The 15,152-nt window shown below is 39.3% G+C and overlaps 1 protein-coding gene across 4 annotated transcripts; it reads right to left on the bottom strand.

The window, feature by feature from the left end:
- Nucleotides 1–559: 559 nt before the first annotated feature.
- ELMOD2 (ELMO domain containing 2) lies at nt 560–14,009 on the bottom strand. Of its 4 annotated transcripts, none has more exons than XR_009486125.1 (9): nt 13,785–14,009; nt 12,592–12,620; nt 11,891–11,985; nt 10,989–11,118; nt 10,031–10,164; nt 9,372–9,440; nt 8,125–8,258; nt 2,603–2,663; nt 560–1,199 (listed from the first exon to the last, which is right to left on the bottom strand). XR_009486125.1 is itself a non-coding variant. In XM_059843822.1 (8 exons), the coding sequence occupies exons 1-8, from the start codon at nt 13,927–13,929 to the stop codon at nt 7,606–7,608; spliced, it is 894 nt and encodes a 297-aa protein (XP_059699805.1). In that variant the 5' UTR covers nt 13,930–14,008; the 3' UTR covers nt 3,362–7,605. The 4 variants fall into 4 exon arrangements, 2 of the variants coding, with proteins under 2 accessions (XP_059699805.1, XP_059699806.1); XR_009486126.1 differs by having other exon boundaries at nt 560–1,188; XM_059843822.1 differs by lacking the exons at nt 560–1,199; nt 2,603–2,663 and adding an exon at nt 3,362–7,763 and having other exon boundaries at nt 13,785–14,008.
- Nucleotides 14,010–15,152: the final 1,143 nt, after the last annotated feature.

The following is a 15,152-nucleotide window of genomic DNA, read 5'->3' as shown; positions in this document are numbered from 1 at the left end:
TGATGACAAGATCTGCTGTGCTCTGTTCTTTAGTAGCAGTGTGGGAGCTGGTGAACAGAAAGCTACACAAGAATTCAGCTGACCAGCATACAATGGTGTTAAACTTTTGGGAAAATGTAAGTATTTTTAAAGGTTTACTGTATGTGCAGCTGTGCTACACAGAGAGTGAGTATGGCTTCAGAAGTATCTATGGCATGTGCTTGGATATGCAATCTATTTATTCTGTGAATTGTAGAGTTCAGTTGGGGCTGCTATTTTAGAGCTTTTTTGTAGGTTATTTTATATAAACCTTCCACTACTAAAAAAACAAACAAACAAAACTTGCTAAGAATATTTCCTTATGGCTTTTTTTCCAGTCTGACTTCAGCTTAGTCAGAACACACCTGGAAGTTCTGTGGTACTTACCTCCTTCATTGTAGCATCTTGCAGCTCCTGAGTTCTAGGTGTTAGAGATGAGGGTTGAGACTTGCAAATACTTGTGTTATATGAGTTGTGTTACACAGATAAGAAGCTTATTCTGTGATGTATTGAACCTACTGGAAAAATGACATCAAAACTGTTGCAAAGAGAGAAGCATTTTTTGAGTTCTTACACAGTGATTCTAGAGCTTCTGTTACAGTAGAAGTCAGGCGTTGTGTCATAAATTCAGATGGTGGAGGCTGGTGTGGGATATATGGTGTGGCATATAAGGAACTGTAGGAGAGAACACAGTTGAAAGCTTGAAAGCAGCTGGCCAGGCAAAGACTGTGCTTTTGCTTGGAAGGCTGTGCAGCCAGGTCTGGTACCTCCTAGGTACTTCACAAGCTTCAGGAGGAGGGCCTGTCAGAGGGTCTTCATTATTAACCTTTAATTTTGCAGCATCAGAATGGAACTGTGGTAAGTGGGTTTGTCAGCAGTAGCTGCCATACAGTAACTGACAAAAAAGCATCAGGAAGAGTTTTAATTCTATCAGTATACCTTAGAGCAATGCAACGAAGCTGCTGTATAAACACTGTATCCACAGCTTGTTGAATGCAGAAGCAGTAGGTCAGAGAAGGCCACCCAAGTGTATTAAAGGCAGGGAGAACAGCTCCACCTGTTGCACATGCCCTGGTGAATCCTTGTGCTGCTGCTCTGCAAACTTCTGGCATCCCTGTGGTGCCCAGTCTGCTCCAGATCTTGGTAATCCAGTAACAAGGGATGCTGTAGCTAGAAGACACCTTTTATCAGAAATAAGGTATTAACAGTAAAACGTAGTTGATGAACACATTTTGGTAAGAAATATGGACTAGTTGAGCATAGAGCAAAATATTTTGAACAAATGAGAAAATACTGAGGAATTGTGTATGAATTGGTAGGTCAGCTTAGCCTTTGGCAGAGTGTGCCATGGTACTTGGCTTGGTTAGATTCTAGAGGTTCCAGTATTCCTTCAGATCCTGGTGTCAACTCGTGGTGCTGAGGGAAAAGATTGGTCTGTGACTAGAGCTCACCAGTTTAGCTGAGCAGGAGTGTTACGGTGAGACTAAAATTGAAGCAGTTGTATCTATTACTGAGCTTTATTCTCTCATTGGAAAAAACATTCCTTCTATGCTATTTCTGTGTCTTTCAACTAGAAGATAGCCTTGAGTCAAGTGTTATGTACTTCAAGCTGCAGTTGTGACTTTTAACATTATGGTTTAAGTCCAGGCAGCCACCAAGCCCCAGGCACCCACTCTGGGTGTGAATCAGGGAGTGGGATCAGGGAGTGAATTGGAAGGGTAAAAGCCTGAAAACTTGTGAATTGAGATAAAGACAGTTTAACAGGGAAAGCAGAAGCCACATACAAGCAAAGGAAAACAAGAAATGAATTCCCTGCTTTCCTGTGGGCAGGCAGCTGTTCAGCTGTTCAGCCATCTCCAGGAGAGCCAGGCCCCATCACATGTAACTTGCAAAGACAAACACCATCACTCCAATGTGCCCCCTTTCCTTTTCATTTTATATACTGAGCACGATGCCAAATGGTCTGGAGTATCCCTTTGGTCAGTTGGGATCACCTGTCCAGGCTGTGCTTCCTCCCACTCTCCCAGGCACCCCCAACATCCTCCAGTGGGGCAGCACAAAAAGCAGAAAAGGTCTTGGCTCTGGGTGAGCCCTGCTCAGCAATAACACAAGCATCTCTGTATTATCTATACACTATGTAGAGTACAAATCCAAAACACAGCCCCACAGCAGCCTCTGGGAAGAAAATAAAATCTACCCCAGTCAAAACTGCCACAATTTAAAATGTTAATTTATTCAATAGCAAAGACAGAAATTGGCCTGACTGCAAATAATAACAAAAACGTGGCAGTGAACATTACACTGGAAAATGGTTAATTGCAACATGTGCTGATAGCAGCAGCATTGCTGTGCAAGAGTGACTTAGAGCTGGGAATCCAAGCTGGGGAATACAGCTTAGTCAGTCTTAACAGCAGTGCAAGATGTTCCTGATAAATGGTGGCAAATATCTCAAAAGTATGTCACTTCAGAAGACAAGATTTGGTTCTTCTCTTTCCTGTGGTACTCAAGATCTCAGTTTAAATTTCCTGAATAGCTGCTTGCTTGTCCTATTTTCTAAAAGAACACATTTGCATAACTGACCAACCTGACAGTTGGAGCTTGGAGGGCTGGGATGTTCCTGTAGTGGCAAGGCCTGTTCTGTGCTTCTGCAGAAATAAAAAATCACTACGAATGAGATCTTGTAGTTCTCATGGAATGGCACTTCAGTACATTAAGAGAAGCATTTGTTCTTCAGAATTCAGGAGGAGAAATAAAGGCTGCCTGAGAGATACACATAAACTAAAAAAACCCCAAGCAAATTATTTAACATAGCTTGTATGAAGGCATGCCAGAAGTCTGGAAAAAAACTAACAAACCAGCAACACTTGAGGTTTTCTATCTCCAGAGTTGTTCTCCAGCTTTTAAATTTTGTTCCTCCTGAGCAAAAATGCTCGGATTTTGAGTTGCCTCTGAGAGTTAACCTCCAGGTCCTTCAAATAAAGTCATTGCTGAGGGGTTTTCTGGGGGTTTGGGTTTGGTAGGGGCTTTTTTTGTGCTGTGGATTTAAAATTTTTGTGGGTAGTTTTTTTTTTTTTAAGCTTGAGACAGAGCTTCTTTTCAAGTGAAGACTTTAAAAGCAAGTGAAATGAAGCAGTGATAAACCTCTACCACTTGCAGCAGACTACAGTAGCCCATCTGTGTAACAGGATTGAGAACCAAGGACCTCCAGCAAGCTGGAGGCAAGTTAGGAGGATGGGGGGAAGAAAAAAGTAGGATAAAGCTTTCACTCATATCCAAGTGCAGGTGGATGAAACTGAAAATTGTTACATTTTCCAGCAGGCCAAAGACACGACTGTTGACAATATTTTGGACTAACCCATTCTTTATTTGCTACCATTGTAAACATCTCTATTACACAGACATCACAGTATACATTATTGCTTTTACATTGTGGTAAACAGGAATTCCTATTAGTATGCAGCTGTCTAAGCACAGTGTCGTAAGAAGAAACTGCCCACAAATTGTCTTGGGCTGGGTTGTTCTTAACTCCCTAGAGAAAGAATGGCACAAGAAACATCAGTCCAAAGATGGGTCACCATGGTACTACAGCAACACAAACAAGAATGACAGAAGGAAACCACAAGCTACATCTTCACCACACATCACTAGCAGTATTGTGAAGGATGCTGACTGCTCAACTCCCACCTAACTAAACACAAACTTTTTCATCATAATTCCTAAAAAAAGGCTAAGTTATTTCTTTTGCGAAATTGTATTTAAACTAGGACGGAAAATCTGGAAAACCAATGGAGTTGTGTGTGCGTTTAATTTTTGTTGCATTTTTGTTTTGTTTTTCAAAGACTGAAAGTCTGAAACTATTTACCTGTGGTGTTTAAATTGGCCTGGTACTACTGTCCTTTAGGACAAAATGCCCTCTTCTTTACATGGCTGTATCAGATGACTGAAGCACAACCAGTTTAAAAAGAGTGTTTCTTCCTATGTAGTACTGTCTTCACATGGCTTTCCAATCAAGTTAGTTACTTCTGAAACAATATGTTTACTTAGTGAAAGATTAGATGTTACATTTGCTGGTAAATTAATTGAATGATAAGCATTCTGCTTATCTCCGGATTAATTTGTTCATAGAGTGACACCATGTTTCAAGCATACACTTAAAAACAAAAGTGAAGGTTGTTTGTTAAACATTTGCTACAGGAACAACAACAAATTTAGAAAACCACCTTGTCTCCAATTTTAATTTTTTTTAATATTATTGCATAAAAGTTTTCACATAGTGAATGTTTTAGAGAGGCAGCAAGTTAGAAAACTAACAGCACTTGCAAGTTCTAATAAGATAATATGTATTTAAAACATGATGGTTAATAAAGAATAATTTACCGAGTTTTTAAGACTCTTAGAATAATCTGTGAGCAAAAAATTCTGATGTTCAAAATTATATCAACTTGCAGAAAAGTGGCCTACCTCCATTTCCAGTCTTCCATAACCTTAGGACTGTCATGTTACAACAGAGTTAGCATAAAATACCACTGACTAGTAAAGCCTTGTTCTTGCCTTCTCTAAACACAATTTTACCTATTTCAAAATATTTTCTAGCTACCACCATAATACAGTTAAGCTACCAGGGGTGCAAACAGGGATAGCCAGAATTAGTCTACATATAGTGAGTGACTCCTAGACAGAATTACTGGTCTAGTTGATCATACAAAACCACATGCAAATTCTAACAGTTTCCTGGGAAGATGCACTGGAGCCTAAGATAAACATTCACTTTAATTACTACATGCAAACTAATGCATTCCCTTATGTCTCACTCATCTGATGATGGTTGGGTTTACTGCCACAGTTTACTTCCCAGATCACCCATTGATTTAAGAAGAAAAAAAAAACTACCAAAGATGCATCTTATTAAAAGCCTGAGCTACATTTAACACTAAAACATCTCAGGTGTGTGATAGGAACCCTGAGACTCTATGGTTGGGCTTTAGAAGCCTCAGCAACAGTTAAATGTCAGTCTCCCGGAGAACAAGGAGCCCAGTGAAAGTTTCAGTGCTGGAAAGACAAGGGTGTAGATGAATGAACTGCTGGAAAAAATAGAAAAAAAAGCTTGCAGACATAGCTCAGGGGAGCCCTTAGAGATGGCTCAAATGATTTTGTAACTAGCTGGCAGGCAGTAGATGAAAACAAATAGCATCTCCTTTGCTGCTGCTGCCAAACATAACTGGGATCACTTCTGGGATTCAAAAAGTCGGTCGTGTTTTGTTTGCAAAGGAGATCTACAAGCAGTAGAGAAAGTTACTAATGAAGACAAACATGACAGAAGATGGGGCTAGAAAGTAACCACGTGGGCCACTTTCTACTTCCTTCCTTGGATTTTTGACATGTCCAGGGTCTGCAAAGCTCAGAGAAACAGAGCTGCACCACAGGACCTGAATCCCAGAATGCTCTCCACAGGACCTCAACACTTCATTGGCGAGTATTCCAGGATCCCTGTCCAGGGGAGCAGCAAAAGAACTGGGCCTCCCATTGTCAGTTTGAATCTAATCTGGTCAGTTCAGCTATTCAGTTTCAACCAGGGCAAACCATAAATACTGTCCCTGTGCCCATCTTCACAGGGTTGCTGTTGTTGTTTTTGGGGTTTTTTTTATATTGGTAGAACAGCATCAACCCAGCAGAGGTGAGACTGAACCCTTCCTTACCCTGAACACATTTAACTTGTCTGACTCTCATCTGTACCTAAGGTATCCAAAAAAGACGAGAACTGTTACCCCATAGGCATGTACTGTGTACCCTAAACAGGAGCTTCCCCACAAGCAAGAGATCCCTGCATTTAAGGGAGTGAGAGCACAAGGGTGGATGCAGTGCAACAAGTCACTACAATCCAGACTCACAGAATTACTGGGGTGGGAAGACACCTCTGGGGATCACCAAGTCCAATCCCTAGCCTAAAGCAGGGCCCCTCAAAGGAGGCTGCTTAGGGCTATGTCCAGGTAGGTTTAGATGATCTCCAAGAAATGCAGTATTACATATTATATTTCATACTTATGTAGTATAATAACACTCATTACAAACAGGGGGTTGTCTTTTTTTTTTTTTTTTTTTTTTCCCCTCATGCTTCCATTCATTGTGTTCAATACTTAAATTCTTCAGGAATCTCTTCTGGAGTAATCATTGACTAGAAATTAACTAGTTTACCTGAGATGATTAAAAAAAAATATATGAAAGCTTGTATCAACATACAAATTTTGTGCCACTGTGAACCATTTAGGTATAAGGTGAAAAAATCTTCCTCAAATTACTCAAGTTTCTAAGGCTGTGATCTAGCTAGAAGACTCAAAATAAAAAGCTGATTGAAAACAGCAGAAGGCACTTATTTAATAGAAGGTCTTAGAAAACAAAGTGATGGTCATACCAAATCCATTTAAAGTTGCTCTAAGCAATAATTAGTCACAATACAGACATGAAGTTCTATCTATTAGATTGTCTGAGGATGGCAAGACTAAGGAACACATCAAAGTTGCATCCCTTCCATGGAAAATACATCTTTTTTAGACTTGTACTCAGATGTGAATTTATTTTTACAAAATAAGGATTGCAGCTGCAATAAAGGTTTTTTTTTTTTTAATTTATAAAAAGGCTAAAGTAAATCTGTTGTACCTCCCACTAAGAATACCCCCTTAGCTGCTAAAAGAAAGGGCTGACAAGAGATTCTGAATCAATCATTCTCATCATTTGAAGACAGATTAGAAAGAATCTAAAGTTTTTTACAATAGGAATACTTCTAAAAAGAGTAGCTTTAGCCTGAGGATTTTATCCTCATGCTGATGACACATGGTTCTTTTTGTTTGTTTGCAAACTAAACTTCTTTCAAGCATAGGAATTGGCTGGTACAAATTTATAGATAAATTTCCTTTCCAGAAGTAATTTCTAGTAAGTACTAGAATGCTATTAAGTACAATATGCTGATGGATTAAGCCTCTTTTCCAAAATTATAAACAAATAATACATCTCCTTTGAGGACCTCTTAATTACAAAGAAATTTAACATTGTTGAGTGAACGATCAATGACATATAAAGGAACAAGAACACAAAAAATCTAAAATCACAATAATTTCAACTAAAAGTTGAACTTCAACCGTTACATTAAAAGGCTGGAATTTAAATTCAAATTTGAAAAGCACAACTTAAACTGTCTTTTAAAAGACCATTAACAGTCAAACCCATTCATAGAAAATATGATGCAGCATAAATATCTGCTTCACGTTTCTTCACCACGAAGTATAAAAGAAAATATAAAAGTAAGCAATCCAGAGGTTCTTGAGATTTGTGGGTTGTTTTTTGTGTTGGTTTCTTGGTTGGGTTTTGTTTCATTTCTTTTTTCAAAAAGCTGCCCTTTGGAGAATAGCATAAAAATATCTGTAAACAGAGGTTGATTGTCCAAGCTTCCCTAATTGAATTTTGCTAATTTTCTTTTTTTTAAATGTAAAAAAAAAAGTTCTATTGTTAGACAGTTTTTGGTGAAACACACAAAATTTCCATCTGAATGCATCACACAATTGTTAATACAGAATCACATATACTGCAGAGGAATTAAGGTTTCTTTGTATCTTGTAAGGTCAGTACCACATTGTAATCCAGTAGAAGTCCCTTAATTTTTTCATGGAATTTCTCTCTGTACTGGTTGAAGTGCATAATGCTTTCTGGTTCCTCTTCAAACCAGAACTTGTCAAACTCATAAACTAGATAACCTGTGAAGAAAATAAAATACAGCCAGTCCTAGAGTGATCCTTTAGACTCTCTTCAACCTCTTAAAACAAGGACTGTCCCATCCTGACCTACAGCAAGCTTTTGGATGCTCTAATAATAAATAAAAAAATAAATATGCGAATACTGAGTTTTCAGACTGGAGTATCCAAAATATAGAAAGCCACAGAAATTATCCTTAAATGTACATTTCTGTAGCACAATGTTTAAGCAGCAGATGCACTTCCAATACAGAAGACAAACAGCTTGCTCTGGCTAATGAGAAAAGAGTGGAAACACACTCCAAAGAGCCCAAACTCTATGTTGTGGCCCTCCCTGAGTACTAGAGCAGCTAGAGATACTTACAGTAAAACTGATGGAAGTGCTCCATCTGTGGCAACCCAGAGACCATGTTGTAGAGATGACCCTTCAAAGCACCATTCTTGAGCAAGCTGTATGCCATCTCTGTCAGATTGATCCCAACTATGGCATAGGAGTACCTGCAACATAAATCACGGGCTTACATTATGGATGGAAAGACTTAAAATGTTCCCTGGCACACTCTGCTTTAGGATAGCTATGATAGTCCAAATTTTTCCTGTAATACTTGTTGATGAGCTGATTCCAATGTACAGACCATTCCCTGGTGCATCCAACCATGTAAAAGTTACAGTAATATTGAGACAGCAAAGTTAATCAACTGACTTCAACTTATTCATCTGAAATCCTTAGATCTGCTGGAATATTAAAAATTGGATGTGAAAAACATTGCTGCACTGTAAATGGAATGTCTATTTCAACCTGTTGCTCAAGCTGAAAGAATCTGGTTTTCTGTTGCATGACATAAAAAGTATTATAACAGAAATTCTTAAACAACAGTTAAAGTGTTTGTAGAGGAAGAAAAAGTAAAAATTAATTAATTTGTGCCAATTATATACTTATATAATTGAGCAAAAAGTCTCACATATCCTGTTCATGACAGAGTTGCACAGGGTAATGTTAGTCACAATCAAAGTCATGAAGGGCTCCTGTTTTTCGGTAGGTCATCAAGCTAACTAGGAGCTAGATGGATCAGATTATTCTATCTGACTGGTTTGAGAGTATATTTCCCTGTAAAATCAGCTAAATGCTTAAATATGTGAAGTTTTCGAAAACAAATTTAAACAAACAAACCACCTGTTTGTAAATACTTATTACACAGCAGAAACCTAGAGGGAAAAAAAGGACCTTAAGAGGTAATCTAAACTACCCCAACACAGGATCAGTAAGAAGGTGAAAAACAAGTATGAATTTCTAAATCAAATCTAAGTCTACTATAAATAAAACTAACTACAATGTTAAAGGGATTTACTATGTTAAATAAAGATGAAATTTTGCAACATTTTTGCCCCAACAAATCTATTCTGAAAAAAAAATTAAAAGCTGCACTTAGTTCCCAGCTAGAAATTGCTTTGTGTTTGGTTTCTCACACCTTTCTATTTTGACCCTTTTTTTCATTCTTTAATGGAAAAAGACCACATATATTTTCCTCTTTACTTTCTGGACACATGTTTAACAGTCTTCACTTAAGTTATTACATAGAAGTAGCCAGAAAAAATTCTAGAGTGACTTACCCCAGTTTTGGGTGATTTGACCGAGAAAGGATCTGTCGAGCTTCATTGGTGTAATGCTTACTAAAATACCTGGCAGTGTAAAATACTATTTTAAATTCTTTGAAAAAAAAATACTGTCAACATTAAAAAATTGATGTCAACATTAAAATCTGTACCTTTAAACTAAAGGTGAAAACTAGCTTGTAACTGGAAAATGGCACAAAATGAAAACCAAGGAAAAGGTAGCAAAATAAATTATTTTCAGCATGAACTAATACTGTAAAAAAAAAAAAATCATTGTGATCTGAACATCAAATATGAAGTTCAACCTAGTCCAAAAAGTTAGCTTAGCGAAGATATGCAAACTTGTCTATTTTTCATTACAATAGGAATTTTTACATTCAGGAATTTTTAAAGCTTTGCCAAGTTAGGTACAACCTACCAACTCTATCATGAGGCAACAACAAAATAAGGTGTCTTGGGCAAATTTCTGTCCCTTCCCTCACTTCTTGTCCTTACCCAACCACATCACATGTTTACAACATTCAGCCACTAGAAATGTTGAACATACTACTTTCTATTTGCTTCTACTCAGTTTTTATTAAAAATAGCATTAACTAGAGAAAATACAGATACTGAAAATTAGTTACAAATAGAATGAAATGCCTCTTTTCACTTACACCAGGTTCACTAAGCCCAGCAGCCCCATTCCTCTGAAGTCTGTTTTAGGATCATCGCCTTGGAAGCCAATGTCACACCACTGTTTGCTGATTCTGGCCTTCAGATTCTCATGAGGCATCAGCAAATTCCAGAGCTGTACAAATAGACTTCCATGTTATGCTGCTCAAGTATTACAAGTCACATTCAGAACATTTGCTGCTGCACACTAGAAACCATGCACCAGGGAACAGGGCACAATCCATATGCTGCTTTTTCCTATTAGTGGCAATGTGGGGTCTGCTACAATGGCTCACTTCAGCAATTATGGAAGTTATTACATTTAACATTAAATGTGGTAATTTCCCTTCACAGACAAAGCTGCTGTATGAATACCAAGGAAACAAAGATTTGTTTCACTACAGAAATTAATTTATGCATAATTTTGTAATAGGACAGCTATAAACTGAAATATAAATTCTCAATGAATACTCATTTAACATGTCAGTGCTGGGGCTTCCATAGCAAGCTGAGATAATTATGAAGTTTTATCTTCCAGCATCAAACTATCTTCCTTGACATCGAATGGGATACAGTAATAAGAAAAAATTAGTGTCTTTTTTATTTAGTAATTAGTGGTTTACGAAGTTAGATCTGTGCATAAGGCTATAAATCTTTTTAGTAGTGATTCTTCAGTGACACATCACAAATTAATTTTTCTACATATATATTGTTGTTATGTCTGATTTCACACAAATAACTCCACTGCATGTAACTCTAGTTAATTTTTTTTTTCTTTGAGGTTTTATTTTAATGTGTCATTTCAGTAGTTTGCAGTTCTGCTTTGCAGTCTAGAAATAGAAAAGAGCTTTAAATAGGCCAGCTGGTAAGAATGCTACCAGTAAGTTCTCTCAAGGTGTTGGATTGGGAGGGGAGGAGAAAACCAAACAAACAGCACATGTATTTTAAAAATTATTTCACCTCAATTAACTGTTCCTCATGTTCTTCATTTTCTGAATCATATGGGACCTTCCTTAGGCTCTCCACATCCAAATACAATTTTTTATAACCTGATATCTGTAGCAAGGATATATGCAAATTTGTCTTAAACCTGAAACAATGACAAAACACCATAGAGGGGATTTAAATAGGCCTACTCAGCCATAAATTCTAGCTTCAATTACATAATAAGACCTTTCTTATGTTATTGCAATGTAAACAAAGGAATTAGGAAGTGCTTTATGTGTATCTTTACAAAGTACAGCATACTGGTTTAAGTACACTTACATAATTTAAACATCTCTAGCTGATTCCAGTGCTGCAGTCAGACTCTATTGCCTTCATTACGGGGAGGGAAAAAAAAAAAAAAAAAAAAAAAAAAAAAAAAAAAAAAAAAAAAAAAAAAAAAAGCTAAAACCTGTCATGGCACAAAACTCCATATATCATCCTGACCACTGCACCTTCACCTACCCCCAAACTCTTTGTAAGTCTTACATACAAAAAAAAGAAAAACAGAAGAAATTTTGATTATTCCCTGTCACTCACTAATTACTTACGCAGATGAATGCAAACATTAATCAGGCATCACTACATTCTCTCAAACATATCTAGGGAATTATATAGTTCTTGTAATCAACCTATGCAATGATCATACTAGTTAGAATATGGAGTAACAGAAGGGACTTGCAAAACAGACATACAGTAATGCCAAATCCACATGAATTAAACTTTGCAATTTATTTTCTAGAACTGATGAGAACATGACCACATCTAATTTTCAGATTTCATTCTGAATATTTCCGTTGAATACAAATATTGCATCAGGTTAAGCAGCTGGAAGAACGTGGAAACAAGTGAGAACAGAGAGAGGTTTCCAAACACACCTTGTGTCCTTCTGTTCAATCTTCTTTTCTTTCATTACATCTCTGACACACTTCTCCACTTCAGCTTCTTCAACATGTACAGCATTTCTTAAAACCTAGGCAGTTAACACATTAAAGGACTTCATGAGGAAGGAAGACATTATCTACTTTATTATTATTATTGCTCAGCTGCTGTATATCTGTTGTATTATTTACTACAAGAGGAAAAGGGTCAGTTTAAGGCAATTGCTTACAATGCACGGGCTCAAAGTGCATATAAAAGATCTGCAAAAATTACATGAGAGCATGATTTGTACTTTGTCAGGCTGTAAACAACGTTTACATAGGAGTTGCATAAAGAATAAATACAAAACTGGAGAGTTGCTTGGTCTAGGTTCTTGTTTGCTTTCAGCTGCTGAATTGAAATACGCTCTTCCTAATGCAGCTGAAAGAAGTGCAGCCAAGAAAGTGCTTCAGAATTAGAAGACAGGTAGCTAACAAAGGGGAGATTTCAATGAAACAAATGTCTGAAGGGACATGGGATTATTTTTGAGAAACCTTAAATAAACCTAGCACACAGAACACAAAATTCCAAGTTCTCTTCTCTCTGTCCTTTACTTGTCTTCAGTTTGCCCCTCTCAAAAAGTAAATGCATGTGTTATTCTTCTGGGATCTGTCTCTGAAAAAGGTTTTATTACAGTTTTATCTCTAGTATCTCTTACCTTATTTTTTGATGATTCCAGTGAATGTTCTGCAAGATGGAAAAAAGTAGATTTCACCATTAAATTGAACTGTTTTAAATAATAGTCAGTAAGTGGTTTTGCAGTATATAAGTATTATAAAATTCTGCATCCCTTTTATACATGTAATAAAAAATTAACCAGTCTTAAAATGAACAGTTTATAAGGTAACAGAATGTCTTAATTTACACAGATTTTTTTTTTATAACTTTTCAGTACAATGCTGAAAATAGATTTGGATTTTTTAAAGCATCAATTACATGTACAAATCAAAGACAAATTTGAAAAGATATCAGAAGAGAAATATGTCATTGATATCTTCCTGTTCTTAGACATTATTTTGTGTTTATTACTGAAGAATAAGGAAGTATGGTCACTTCTGCAATTTATTGTAAAACTACAAAAATATTCAGCAGTTTCTTGAATTGCTATTTTAGATCAAAATTCTGCATCAAGCAGAATTGTAAGTTAAATCGCTCTTCCTCACCTCCAAAAAATGCATTTATGTCTATACAATGTCAATTTTTTTGGTAAAGGAAGGTAAAAGCATAAACATAAAGAAATGGGAAGACTCTGGTGAAGTATGATTTCTGATTCACTTTTTGATGATACTGGAATTTTCTTAGCAAGTAGACAAGGAAGCCAGTTCTGGCATTGATTTAGAAGTTTCATAGGATAGCTGAGATGAAAGGAAGAGTGAAAATATAATTCTGGGGATGCACAGCAGGTACTGGTTTCCAGCTCCTGGAAAGCAGGAGGCTCAGGGGGAACTCGATCGCTCCCTGCAACCACTGGAAAGGAGGCTGTGGACAGGAGGGGGTCGATCCCTTCTCCCAGGTAATCAGTGACAGGAGGTCAGGAAACGTCCTCAGGTTGTGCCAGGGGAGGCTGAAGTTGGATATGAGGGCAAATGTCACCCACCACCGAAAGGGATGTCAAGCACTGAACAGGCTGTCCAGGGCAGTAGCTCAGTCACCACCATTCCCGGGGAGATTTAAAGGATGTGTGGATGAGGCACTGGGAGACGTGGTTTAGTGCTGGGTCTGGTAGTGCTGCGTTAATGGCTGGAATCGATGATCACGGAGCTCTTTTCCAGGCTAAATGATCCTGTGACTGCTGCCGTACACGACGCTTCCGAGGCAATCTCGCGGCCCCGGCCCCGGCCCCTCCATTACCTACGCTCAGCGTCCGACGCGCGCCCGCCTCCGCGCCGCCCAGGAGGCGCTGCAGCTCGCACTTGCCCGTCAGCAGCCGCAGGACCCACTTCAGCCAGAACCGAAAGTAGTTGCTGTACAGGAACCCCCAGACGTGCGCCCACATCTTCCGCGGGCGGCGGCCCCGCACCGGCGGGGACCGAATCCGGCCCGGCCCCGCGCGCTGCTCCCGCCCCGCCCGCGCCCCCCGCGCGCTGCCGCCGGCGCCCCCTCGCGGCCGGGCCGCCGCGGTCCCTCAAAGCACGGCGGGGAGCGAGCGGGGCCCGGCCGCCCCCCGCATCCCGCCGGAAGCCAGCCCCGACCTGGAAGTGATCGTGGGCACGGGACTCGGCGGAAGTGCGATTGGGAGGAGGCTTCCGTTTCCTTGTGGCCCTTATGGGCTACTGGCGCTGCTGCTCCCTCGCCCGCTGCCCGCCCGCCTCCTGCCCCGCCGGGCCGGGCTGCGCTATCACTGGCGCCCGCAAATCCGGGCTGGTCGCCCGGTGTGCAGCAAGCCGATAATGAGAGACACTCGAGAGAGACGCCGAGTACCTATTTCAGAGTTGCACAACCCTGGGTGATTAATCCACAGATAATCCGCAGATCAAGCGCTCCAACTATCAGAACTTTTTCCTATATATTTTAGTAAACAAAGGGATTGGTGTTCTTTGGCTACAGGTTACACAGTTTTCTTACTAATCAGTATTCTTCTGCTGGTTAGTGGTTCTCTCAGCTCTGGTGCTAATTAATCCCGTGCTCAGTCTCTCTCCTTTGTGGCCGGTGGGTTTTTGTGTCGGTGCTCTGTGAGTCGCTCGGGATCTGCCCCTGCCGGAATTCCCAGTTAGCCAGTGGGAGCCCATTTCAGCACAATTACTGAGCTACCTTCATTTGTTTCCTCCTTATCTTGGGAGTTCTGCCAGATGTCCTTGTGGCCCCTAAATTCTGCATTCGTGGTGTGCACTATGGGGCATCCACAGCGGTACATCCTTCTTCCCAAGCTTTGTTAACCTCCCCTGGCTCTGAGAGCACTGAAGCCTGTCCAGCCCCTAACCTTAACAAGGCATTTCTACCAACAATCTTTGGAAGAACACCTGGACATCACCTAGAACTTGTTGGGTGCTCTCTGTTTCATGACTTAAATCTCCCCTCTTGCTGGTTAGGCTTGAAAGTAGATAATGATCAAAACACCAAAGGATATTCTTTCTTAAGAAAATTTTGACATATTCCACATCTTGCAACAGTTGGGCTAGATGATTTTAAGGAGTGTGTTACCATGGATCTTGCCTTGCCTTTGCTGAATGAAGGTTCAGCCTAAGTGTCCCATTTAGTTTCAGTCACTACTTCCATTGT

This window comes from Haemorhous mexicanus, chromosome 4 (assembly GCF_027477595.1).
Source record: "Haemorhous mexicanus isolate bHaeMex1 chromosome 4, bHaeMex1.pri, whole genome shotgun sequence".
NCBI classification, from domain to species: domain Eukaryota; kingdom Metazoa; phylum Chordata; class Aves; order Passeriformes; family Fringillidae; genus Haemorhous; species Haemorhous mexicanus.
Note: the sequence above shows the minus strand (reverse complement) of the source record. Positions and strands in the feature narration are given on the sequence as shown.